Source organism: Crotalus tigris, unplaced genomic scaffold (genome assembly GCF_016545835.1).
Source record: "Crotalus tigris isolate CLP2741 ecotype Arizona unplaced genomic scaffold, ASM1654583v1 scf7180000024513.1755786, whole genome shotgun sequence".
NCBI classification, from domain to species: Eukaryota; Metazoa; Chordata; class Lepidosauria; order Squamata; family Viperidae; genus Crotalus; species Crotalus tigris.
The window spans coordinates 380,275-392,261 of record NW_024100685.1 but is presented as its reverse complement, the minus strand read 5'-3'; the positions used below and the strand labels follow the sequence as shown (position 1 = coordinate 392,261).

The 11,987-nt window shown below is 54.4% G+C and overlaps 1 protein-coding gene across 1 annotated transcript; it reads right to left on the bottom strand.

Annotated features, from left to right (window-relative positions):
• Positions 1-65: 65 nt before the first annotated feature.
• On the bottom strand, positions 66-11,866 carry ANKRD53 (ankyrin repeat domain 53). The gene is made up of 6 exons (XM_039333888.1): positions 11,574-11,866; positions 10,164-10,305; positions 8,370-8,569; positions 6,049-6,213; positions 3,591-3,711; positions 66-1,918 (listed from the first exon to the last, which is right to left on the bottom strand). The coding sequence occupies exons 1-6, from the start codon at positions 11,678-11,680 to the stop codon at positions 1,208-1,210; spliced, it is 1,446 nt and encodes a 481-aa protein (XP_039189822.1). The 5' UTR covers positions 11,681-11,866; the 3' UTR covers positions 66-1,207.
• Between the last annotated feature and the right edge of the window lie 121 nt (positions 11,867-11,987).

The following is an 11,987-nucleotide window of genomic DNA, read 5'->3' as shown; positions in this document are numbered from 1 at the left end:
TAAAGACGTAATTGCTGAGCTGACCCAGGCTGTCCAGCCAGGAATTAAAGAGGCTTCCTGCATTTGGCTGGGAGAATTCCTCTCCAGGAGGCTGCAGAGACACGGACCAACTTTGGTTCAAAAAAGAAAGGAACCGAGAACAAGGGTTCACACAAACGTCCCGGGTCAGCTTTTCGGGGCGCGTCAAAAAGGAGACGTGTGTTCAGCCCCAAAGACTGCCGGCATCCCGCCCCGAAGCTTCAGGGACTTAAACCGGGGTGGGTGAAAACCGGATTGGTCGGGGAAGGAACCGAGATTGTCGTGCAAAGAATTGGCGAGGCGATGCCTGGAATGTGGGAAGCCAGAGACGACGACGCTGCTCCTTCAGCTGGGGTAGCCTCGGACTCCGCTCTGGCGATTGTCAGGCTGCCGAGCCCGTCCGGAGGACCTCAGAGGCTCCCAGCTGTCGCTTAGTTCTTGGCTGAGGTCGAAGGGTGCCTCTTTCAGCGCACGGCCCGCGTTCACAATAAAGGTGTTCGGTCGCGTGCTTGACCACAGAACGAGCACACAGCCCTCCATTTCTCCTTTCCCTTCAGCGACCGTCGTGATTGTCGGCATCGGTTTTATTGGGACCCAGCCGAGCCTCTACTTAACAAGCACTCATTCAGTGACCGTTCAAAATGACGACGGCACTGAGGGAAAAAAAAAACACGACCTAGGACCGTTTGTCACACTTAGGACCGTTGCAGCATCCCCCCCCCCCCAGGGTCACGTGGTCAAAATTCAAAATTCCCAGGGGGGGGGGTTGTGTGTCATGTGATCCCCTTTTGCGACCTTTTGACAAGGGGAGGGCAGAGTCACTCAGCAACCTTGTCCCAGACTTAAACAACCGCAGCCGTTCGCTTAACCAACCGTGGCCCAAAAGGTCGTAAAACGGGGCAAAACCCACTTAAGAACGGTCTCGCTTAGCAACAGAAACTTTAGCCGTAGGTTGAGGACTACCTGTATTTTGCAGCCCCCGCTTTGTAAATTGAGGACTGACGGACGCAGAACTGCCCTAGTGCCCTTTTATTACTATTAAATGTCTCTTGAGCGTTGCAGGTTCATCCCTATTGGATGCTTTAGGAGGGGGGGTATTTGGGGAGGGGTATCCCTGCCCCTTTGCCCTCTGGGGCAGGGCAGGAGGGCCCCCCTGCGAGGATCCCTCCTACGGGTCGGCCAATTCACCCTAGACGGAGGGGGTCTCCTTGGAGGACTCGGAGCTCGCCGTCCTTGGACTCAGAAGTTCAGCGCTTCCGTAGGCGTCGACGTGGGTCCGGAGGGTGCTCAGGAAGACGGGGTCCAGGGTGACCCGCAGGCTGAGGGCCATTTGGTCAGTCCACCAATGCTCGGGCCCCGGGGGACGTCGGTGCTTCAGGTTGAAGATCTGCACCGGCCGGAGTCCCCTGGGCACCTCCATGCGGGGGGTCCAGCTGTGCGGGTAGAGGCTCCGGTGCAGGACCTCGTAGGGCAGGTCGGGCACGCTGCTCACCCGGCCGATGTTGTCGATCTGGATCACCGGCTGGCCGAAAGGGTCCTTGAAGAGGAAGAGGAAGGAGGTGAAGTCGTGGGGCGGCTGCTTCTCGGCCTCCACGCCCAGCCGGATGAGCTGCGGGCGGGAGATGAAGGTGGCCGGCTCGGAGTCCAGGTTGGTGCTGAGGGTCCAGGGCTTCTGACGCCGGTACCGGCGTTGCATGCTGAGGATGGAGTCGGAGCGCTCGCCCCTCAGCAGCGTGGCCAGGGAGGGGACCGGGCTGGCTATCTGGCCGGCCACCTTGCGGAGGGTCAGCGAGTGGCGCTGGACCTGCGCCAGGCCTAAGAGGGTGCCGGTAGGCAACGGCAGGCCCTTCTTCACCAGCCAGTTCTCGAAGGCCATCATGTTGCAGATGTTCAGCTCCCTCTGTTAACCGAAAAGTAAAGGCATTGAGACCTGCTCCCGGGCCTTGGGAAGAGCATCCCCCCTCCTCAATACGAGAGGACACCCCTCCACCACCCTCTTGGCCTAGGGCAGTGGTTCTCAACCTTTTTAATGCTGCGACCCCAACCGGTCGTAAGTCGAGGACTACTCAATTGGTCGTAAGTCGAGGACTACTCAACTGGTGCAGCACCGTTTGCAGAATGGGGCTTTTGGCGGGCTCAGCAGGGCAGAGACAGCCTGGACAATTCCTATTGGCTTTTGAAAGCCAATAGAATTAGACTCTATTCAAGAGGAGTCTATTCTATTGGCTTTCAAAAGCCAATAGAATAAAAGGGAGTAGCACAGCTAAGGAAAAGGGGGGGAAAAATGGCGGACTGCGTTGTTTGGCGACCCCCGTGAAATGGTCGTTCGACCCCAAATGGGGTCCCGATCCAAAGGTTGAGAACCGCTGTCCTAGGGCCAGAAAGATCTGCTCTTGCCACCCAGAGTCGTGAACCTGAGATGGCTGGTTATAGGAATTGAAATCAACAAATATGCCTATCGTAGAGGAGACTGTGAGTTCTAGTTTCATCTTAGCTATGAAAACCAGCTGGGTGATTTTGGGCCAATCGCCAGGAGGTGGCGAGTTCTAGTCCTGCCTTAGGCACGAAAGCTTACTGGATGGCTTTGGACCAATCACTCGGGGCCTTACGAGTTCTAATCCTGCCTTAGCCTTGAATGCCAGCTGGGTGACTTTGGGTCAATTACCAGGAGACGGTGAGTTCTAGTCCTGCCTTAGGCGTGAACACCAGCTGGGTGATTTTGGGCAGTCACTTCTTAAAAGCCTCCAGGGTTGAAACGCCCACCACGTCTAGTGGCAAGCCGTTCCACCGGTGATTTGTCCTCACTGTCAAGAAATTTCTCCTGACTTCCAGCTTGCTTCTCTCCTTGATCCGTTTCCATCCCTCACTTCTTGTCCTGCCTTCCAGCTCTTTTTGAGAGGAAATTGACCCCCTCCTCTTCTTTGGGGCAGCCCCTCAAATACTAGAAGGCTGCTGTCATGTACACACACACACACACACACACAGAGAGAGAGAGAGAGAGAGAGCTCCTTTTCATTAAATTAGACCAGGGGTAGGCAACGTTGGCTCTTTTATGTCATGTACACACACACACATACACACACACACACACACACACACACACACACACACACACACACACAGCTCCTTTTCATTAAATTAGACCAGGGGTAGGCAACCTTGGCTCTTTGGGTAGGCAACCTTGGCTCTTTTATGTCATGTACACACACACACACAGCTCCTTTTCATTAAATTAGACCAGGGGTAGGCAACCTTGGCTCTTTTATGTCATGTCCACACACACACACACACACACAGAGAGAGAGAGAGAGCTCCTTTTCATTAAATTAGACCAGGGGTAGGCAACCTTGGCTCTTTTATGTCATGTCCACACACACACACACACACAGAGAGACAGAGAGACAACCTTGGCTCTTTTATGTCATGTCCACACACACACACACACACACACACACAGCTCCTTTTCATTAAACTAGGCCAGGGGTAGGCAACCTTGGCTCTTTTATGACTTGTGGACCAACTCCCAGACGTTCCTAATTCCTGTTTAGGAGTGGGAGATACACAGCCGCTACCTGCTCTCTTTGAAGGAACTGCCGTTGCTTCATCTCACACTCGGCTTTGATGGAGTCCAGCTTGCACATCTGCCTCAGCTGGTGCTTCTTGTCCGCCTTCCACATGGCGTGGGAGAGACGCCTGGGGGGGGGACAGCAGAGCGGTTAAGCATCCTCATCCTCATCGCCTCCCTTGCAGCGACCCCTCTCCTTGCCCCATGGGAGGGGGGAGTTTACATTTTGGACATGGAATTGTCCTACATTTTAAAGAAAAGCCACTTGTCTGGAATGGTCTAGGTCACAGGTCGGCAACCTGCGGCTCCGGAGCTGCATGCGGCTCTTTGAGCCTTCCCCTGCGGCTCCCAGCCTCCTCTGCCATTTGCAGAGACAGACAGAGACAGAGAGAGGAATTGCGCTTCTCTCTCTCTCTCTCTCTCTCTCTCTCTCTCTGTGTGTTTTTTTTTTTTGTGTGTGTGTGTGTGTAAAAAAGAAAGTGCACTCACGGTGTTCTCCGAGGAGCTGAAAAGCTTACTGGGCTCCTCCCTTTGCTGCGTCTCTGCAGGAAGCAGGAAGGGCAGGAGAGAGCTAGCTAGCCCAGCTAGGCTGACTCAGGAATTCTGGGAGTTGAAGTCCATGAGTCATAAAAGAGCCGAGGTTGCCTACCCCCGAGCTTGTTGGACAACAGCTTGAAGCTTGTCAGGTGAGCAGCAGATGGGAGAGGGGGGGGAGAAAGAGAGAGAGAGAAAGAGAGAGGGGGAGAGAGAGAGGGACAGAGAGAGAGAGAGGAAAGAGAGAGAGAGAGAAAGAAAGAGAGCGGGGGAAGAGGAGTGGCAGGCAGACCAAGGGCAGATAGAGAGGGAGGAGGGAGAGAGACAGAGAGAGAGAGAGACCCTTTTGACATCTAAAATGAAGATAACACTGCATATATCCTTTTTTTACCTGTGTGTGTATGTGTGTGTGTGTGTGTGTGTGTGTGTGTGTATATATATACATACATACCTATACATATATACACACACACACACACACATACATACACACAAACACACACACACACAAACACACCTATAATAAAGGTAAAAAAGGATATATGCAGTGTTATCTTCATTTTAGATATCAAAATGGTTTTGCGGCTCCCAGTGTTTTGTTTTTGGTGGGAAACGGGTCCAAGTGGCTCTTTAAGTGTTTTGGATTGCCTACCCCTGGCCTAGGTCTCCTGCTTGAGCAGGGGGCTGGACTAGAAGACCTCCATGGTACCTTTCATCTGTTTTCCTTCCTTCCTTCCTTCCTTCCTCCCCTATGCTACCTTGAACACTGTCAAATAACCACAACTGCCTATCCCAAGTGCCTGGGAAGGACACGATAGGTAGATAAAAATGCCAAATCTAGTCTGAACATCTGGCTGTGTGACCAAACATAATAATCCTGAATTGTACACTGAGTTGCAAAGTGGTTTTGTCTCTGGCGTTAGAGATTTCATCTGTTTTCCTTCCTTCCTTCCTTCCTTCCTTCCTTCCTTCCTTCCTTCCTTCCTTCCTTCCTTCCTCCCTCCCTCCCTTCCTCCCTTCCTCCCTCCCTTCTCCAACACTGGAAGTTTTTAAAGAAGAGACTGGACAATCACTTGTCTCAATAGGTCTCCTGCTTGAGCAGGGGGTTGGACTAGATGACCTCCGTGGTCCCTTCCAACTCGGCTCTTCTGTTCCCGATAGTCCTCAACTTACAACAGTTAAGTCAGCGGCCGTTCAAACTTAAAACAGCCCTGAAAAAAAGGGACTAGCACCGTTTTTCACACAACTGTTGCAGCATCCCCGGAGTCAGGTGATCAAAATTCAAACGCTCGGCAACCGACTCACACTTACGATGGTCGCAGTGTCCCGGGATCAAATGATCTCTTTTGCAACCTTCAGTGGGGAAGCTGGGTTCACTTAACAACCGTGTCACTAACTTAACAACGGCAATGATTCCCCCTAATGACTGTGGTGAGAACAGTCGTAAAATGAGGCAAAACTTATTTAATTGTCTCGTTTAGAAACTTTTGTGCCTAAGGCAGGACTAGAATTCACCGTCTCCTGGGGATTGGCCCAAAGTCACCACCCAGCTGGCTTTCCTAGCTAAGGTGGGATTTGAACTCACGGTCTCTTGCAGGGGTCTTCCAACTTGGCCCTTTGATGACGTGTGGATTTCAACTCCCAGAATTCCTCAGCCAGGCACGCTGTATGAGGAATTCTGGGAGTTGAAGTCCACTTCTCTTAAAGTCTGTATCAGGGGTCTTCCAACTTGGCCCTTTGATGACTTGTGGACTTCAACTCCCAGAATTCCTCAGCCAGGCTTTCTAGTCTGGTGACAACTTCTAGACCAAACGGTCAAGTTATAGATTCTCAGCCTTGGGCCAAGGCTGGAGTAGATGATCTCCAGGGGCCCCCTCTGAACTGGACACTCTGTGGTGCCCTTCCACCCTGCTTCGCAGCGACCTACTCACTTGGCGCAGCTTCTGTGGCCCCACATTTTGCACAGGTCGATGGGTTTCTGTCCCTCGTTGTCCTGGCTGTGGACGTTGGCCCCAGCGTCAATCAAAGCCTGGAGACAGTTCTCGCGCCCCTCGCTGGCTGCCTTGTGGAGGGGAGACACCCCGTTGAAATTCTGCCTGGGGAGCCAGAATGGGGGAGGGGTTAGGAGAGTCCTAAAGTTGGGTGAAAAGTCCCCCCGGATGCTCTCCCGAGGTAACTTGTAAGCGACTGGGGCAGGATGGTGGTCAAGGGATGACCCCAACCCCCTCCAACCGCAAGGCCTCAAGCTCTGAGATTGGGGGGGCGAGGCTGCCAGACCCGCAGAGTTCAGCCAGGGAGGATGGGACTGTGGGTCTTTGGGGCTTGGCTGCTTTTTTGGCAGACGTTTCGTGACCCAACTAGGTAGCATCATCAGGGCTAGAAGGGAGGAGATAGTTGAGCAAAGGTCAAGATCTCGTTGGGTCATGAAACAGTCTTCAAGAAAACCACCAAGTTCAGAGAGCACCAAGAACCCCACTGTCTTCTCCTCCTCCTCCTCCTCCTCCTCTTCCTCCCCCTCCTTCTCCTCCTCTTCCTCCTCCTTCTCCACCTTCTCCTCCTCCTCCTTCTCCTCCTCTTCCTTTTCCTCCTCTTCCTCCTCCTCCTCCTCCTCTTCCTCCTCCTTCTCCACCTTCTCCTCCTCGTCCTCCTCTTCCTTCTCCTCCTCTTCCTCCTCCTCCTCCTTCTCCTCCACCTTCTCCTCCTCCTCCTTCTCCTCCTCTTCCTTTTCCTCCTCTTCCTCCTCCTCTTCCTCCTCCTCCTCCTCTTCCTCCTCCTTCTCCACCTTCTCCTCCTCCTCCTTCTCCTCCTCTTCCTTCTCCTCCTCTTCCTCCTCCTCCCCTTCTTTTCCTCCTCTTCCTCTTCCTTCTCCACCTTCTCTTCCTCCTCCTTCTTCTCCTCCTCCTCCTCCTCCTCCTCCTCCCCCTCTTCCTTTTCCTCCTCTTCCTCCTCCTCCTCCTCCTCTTCCTCCTCCTTCTCCACCTTCTCCTCCTCCTCGTCCTCCTCTTCCTTCTCCTCCTCTTCCTCCCTCCTCCTTCTCCTCCACCTTCTCCTCCTCCTCCTTCTCCTCCTCTTCCTTTTCCTCCTCTTCCTCCTCCTCTTCCTCCTCCTCCTCCTCTTCCTCCTCCTTCTCCACCTTCTCCTCCTCCTCCTTCTCCTCCTCTTCCTTCTCCTCCTCTTCCTCCTCCTCCCCTTCTTTTCCTCCTCTTCCTCTTCCTTCTCCACCTTCTCTTCCTCCTCCTTCTTCTCCTCCTCCTCCTCCTCCTCCTCCTCCTCCCATTGAACACATTACCTACTTGGGTAATGAAACATCTGCAAGAAAACCACCAAGGTCCAAGGACCCCACAGTCTTTCCTCCTCCCCCTCCTCCCCCCCTCCTCCTCCTCCTCCTCCCCCCCACAGTTTGACCCTGAGCTCCAGAGATCCTCTCCTGTGGATTATGTTACAGAAAGGACAGACTAAACCCTTCGGTGGCTTTATGGGAACCAATCCTGGCTTGACCTTTGCCCTTTGAGAAAATTCACGTCTGCTGATGGTTTAAGCCATTCAATTTCCAATTTTTAAGACACAAAAGGTGAACGGTGCAGCACCCCCCTGGCTTTCTACCTGGCCAGCTGGGGACCTGGGCGGGGGGGGGGGAACCTTCGATCAAGCCAAGAAGAAAAACCAGCGGCCTTTTAGCTTTCCGAGCGAGAAAGGCACGCTTGGAAGTGTAGAGAAGCCCCTTCCAGCAGCTTTTCCCATCCCAGCCTTCCTTATTTAATTTAACTGCTGCCAAATCCGGGCTCTTTCCAAAGCCGATCCTCAAGGGATGCAGGCAGTCCTCGGCTTACGGCCGCAGCTGAGCCCAAAATCTCCATTGCTAAGTGAGACCGTTGTTAAGCGAGCCCTGCCCCATTTTTTACGATCTTTCTTGTCTCGGTCGTTAAGTGAATCACTGCAGTTGCTAAGCTAGTCTCCCGGTCGTTAAGGGTGTCTGGCTTCCCCCACTGACTTTGCGGGTCAGGAGGTCGCCAAAGGGGGGGGGGTCACGTGACCTTGCGACCGTCGTAAGTACACGCCAGTTTCCGAGCCCCTGAATTTCGTTCACAAAAGGTCCTGGGGATGCCGCGACGGTCGTTAAGTGGGAAAAACGGTCATAAATCACCGTTGGAACTTTGAACAGTCACTGTCGTAAGTCGAGGACTGCCTATGCAACTCCTCCCCCTCCCCGGCCCACCAGCCCACCCGAGACGCCCCCGGCCTCCCGGCTCACACGTTGACGTCTGCCCCGTTGCTGAGCAGGTAGTGGAGGCACTGGGCGGCCGTGTCCTTGCTCTCCTGGCCCAGCACCAGGTGGATGGGCCTCCAGCCCCGCAGGCTGGCCAGGTTGACGTCCAGGTTGTATTTCTCGATGAGCATCGTCATGCAGTCCAGCCGGCCGTGCAGTGCGGCCGTGTGCAGCGTGGAGAAGCCCTGGCCGAGGGAGGAAGGGAGGGAGGAGAGGTGGATGGACGAGAAGATCTCCACGGTCTCTTCCAGCCCTAGTAGTCTATGATTCTTCCCTCTGACTTGCTTGCTCGCTCACTTACTCAGTCACTCCTTCCTTCCTTCCTTCCTTCCTTCCTTCCTTCCTTCCTTCCTTCCTTCCTTCCTTCCTTCCTTCCTTCCTCCCTCCCTCCCTCCCTTCCTTCCTTCCTTCCAAAAAGATGTTGAGACTCTAGTCCAGTGGTTCTCAACCTGTGGGTCGAGACCCCATCTGGGGTCGAACGACCATTTCACGGGGGTCGCCAAACAACGCAGTCCGCCATTTTTTCCCCCTTTTCCTTAGCTGTGCTACTCCCTTTTATTCTATTGGCTTTCGAAAGCCAATAGAATCGACTCTCCTGAATAGAGTCTAATTCTATTGGCTTTCAAAAGCCAATAGGAATTGTCCAGGCTGTCTCTGCCCTGCTGAGCCCGCCAAAAGTCCCATTCTGCAAACAGTGCTGCACCAGTTGAGTAGTCCTCGACTTACGACCAGTTGAGTAGTCCTCGACTTACGACCGGTTGGGGGTCGTGGCATTAAAAAGGTTGAGAACCACTGCTCTAGAAAGAGTGCAGAGAAGAGCAACTGAGATGATTAAGGGCCTGGAGCAGGGCTCTTCCAACTTGGCCCTTTGATGACTTGTGGACTTCAATTCCCAGAATTCCTCAGCCAGGCACACGTGGGAGTTGAAGTCCACAAGTCATCAAAGGGCCAAGTTGGAAGAGCCCTGGCCTGGAGCCTAAAACATATGAAGAACAGTTGCATGATTTGGGTTTGGCTAGTCCTAGAGAAAAGAAGGGGTGACCCCATAATGGTCTTCCAGCATTTGAGGGGCTGCCCCAAAGAAGAGGAGGGGGTCAACTTATTCTCCAAAGCCCCTGAAGGCAGGACAAGAACCAATGGGTGGAAACTCATCAAGGAGAGAAGCAACCTGGAGCTAAGGAGAAACTTCCTGACAGGGAGGACAATTAACCAGTGGAACCTGCCTCCAGAAGTTGTGGGGGCTCCATCATTGGAGGTTTTTAAAAAGAGACTGGACAGCCATTTGTCTTGAAGGGTAGAGGGTCTACTGCCTGAGCAGGGGGTTGGACTAGAAGACCTCTAAGGTCCCCTGTAGTCCTGGGAGTCTTATGATTCTTCTAGTTTGCTTGCTCCTCCGTCCGTCCATCCATCCATCCATCCAACCATCCATCCATCCATCTATCTATTTATCTTACCCCAGGATGACTCTGGGCAGCTTACAACCTTAAAAGGAAGCCATGCTATTATAGATCAGGGGTTCTCAACCTTGGCAACTTTAAGACTTGTGGACTTCAACTCCCAGAATTCCTCAGCCAGCAAAGCTGGCTGAGGAATTCTGGGAGTTGAAGTCCACAAGTCTTAAAGTTGCCAAGGTTGAGAACCCCTGCTTTAGATGAAAGTTCTATTCCCAATTCGGATCCTCTCCCTCCCCCCAAGGGGTCCAAGCCAGCAGCCAAAGGAGGGGGGGGCTCTTCCTGGCCGGAGAAAACGGGGCACCCCGCTTTCCAAAGGAGCGTTTACGTTAATATCCGCCTGGTCGGGGCTCTCGGCTTTCTGCAGGCTGATCTGGAGCCACTGGGTCTGCCCGATGCTGGCCGCGTAGTGCAAGTCCTGCAGGCGGTTTTGCTTGGTGGGGCTCTGTCTCGAGGGGGGTTTCACGTTGCTAAAACACAAAGCAGAGGGGTTGTTGAGTACCCCCCCCCATCCCCGCCTCTCTTTTTCGTGAAAGGCTGATGGGCTTTGAGCGTGGATGTGGGGGGGGGCAATCTGTGGGGGCTCAATTGGGGGGGGGGCTCTGGAAGGGCTTTTCAAATGACCGGCTTTGATACCAGGCAGGGCTTGGGGGTCATGGGAAAAGTGGCTTACACACACACACACACACACACACACACACCTTCTGAAAGTGGCTTACACACACGTTCTGAAAGTGGCTTACACACACGTTCTGAAAGTGGTTTCCAGACACGCACACACACACACACCCCTTCTGAAAGTGGTTTACACACACACACACACACACACCCCTTCTGAAAGTGGCTTACACACACACACCCCTTCTGAAAGTGGCTTACACATACATTCTGAAAGTGGTTTCCAGACACGCATGCACGCGCGCACACACACACACACCCCTTCTGAAAGTGGCTTACACACACACACACACACACACGTTCTGAAAATGGCTTACACATGTTCTGAAAGTGGTTTCCAGACACGCACGCGCACACACAGACACACACCTTCTGAAAGTGGCTTACACACATACACACATACACACACACACACGTTCTGAAAGTGGCTTACACACACACACACACACACACACACACGTTCTGAAAGTGGCTTACACACACATTCTGAAAGTGGTTTCCAGACACGCACACACACACGCGTGCGCACACACACACACGTTCTGAAAGTGACTTCCAGACACACACACACACACACACACACACACACACACACACGTTCTGACCATTTGCTTAAAGAAGGGAGCCTTTGACGGGAATAAAATTAAGCCTGTTGCTCTAAAGGCCGTGGGGGGGGGTGGATCGGATGACCTCTGAGGTCCCCCTCCCAGCTCCGGGGCGGCTTTGGTGCAATCTGTGAAGCTCCAGCCTCCGTCCGGCTTGGCTGCTTCCCTGGCGGGATCCTTTCCTTGGAGACTGGCACCTCCAGTCTAGCGGAGACCGCAGGGTGGCTGTCCACCACAGTTCCCATCATCCCCAGGAACACAGGGGAAGGAGGGGGCGGCAGTCCAGGAGCGACCCCCGATTTAAGGGAGGGGATCTCCCTCCCTCCCTCCCTCCCTCCCCTCGGAGATTCCCCCCCCTCGGGCGCTGTCCGGGGGCTGAAGGTAGCCTGCGCTGGCCGCGGGAGGCTCCCAGGGTGGCCCGGGACCCTCCCCGCCATCCCCCCCCCCCCACTGGCCTGAAAGAGAGGGCGGAGAGGGCCAGGCTGCGGGAGAAGGCCACGCGGCGCGCTCCCCCGGACTTGGGCCGTCGCCGTCGCGGACGAGGCGCCCTCCGACCCGCCATCGCGGCCAGTGGGGCGCCCGGCAACTGCGGAGCGCGGCCGAGGCGTTGCCGGACAACCGGGGCCGGCCCGGGGGAGGGGGGCGGGCTCAGCCCGCGTGATTGACGGGGTTCTCCCGCGCGGGGGGGGGGAGGAGAGGAAGAGGGAAAGGGAGTCCGGAGAAGAAAGAGAAGGAGGAGGAGGAGGCAAAGGGGAGGGGAAGTAGAGGAGGAAGAGGAAAGAGGAGGAAGAAGTAGGAGGAGAAGGGGAAGGGAGGTGGGAAGGGGAGGAGAAGCAGAGGAGGAAGGGGAGGGAGAGGAAGGAGGGAGA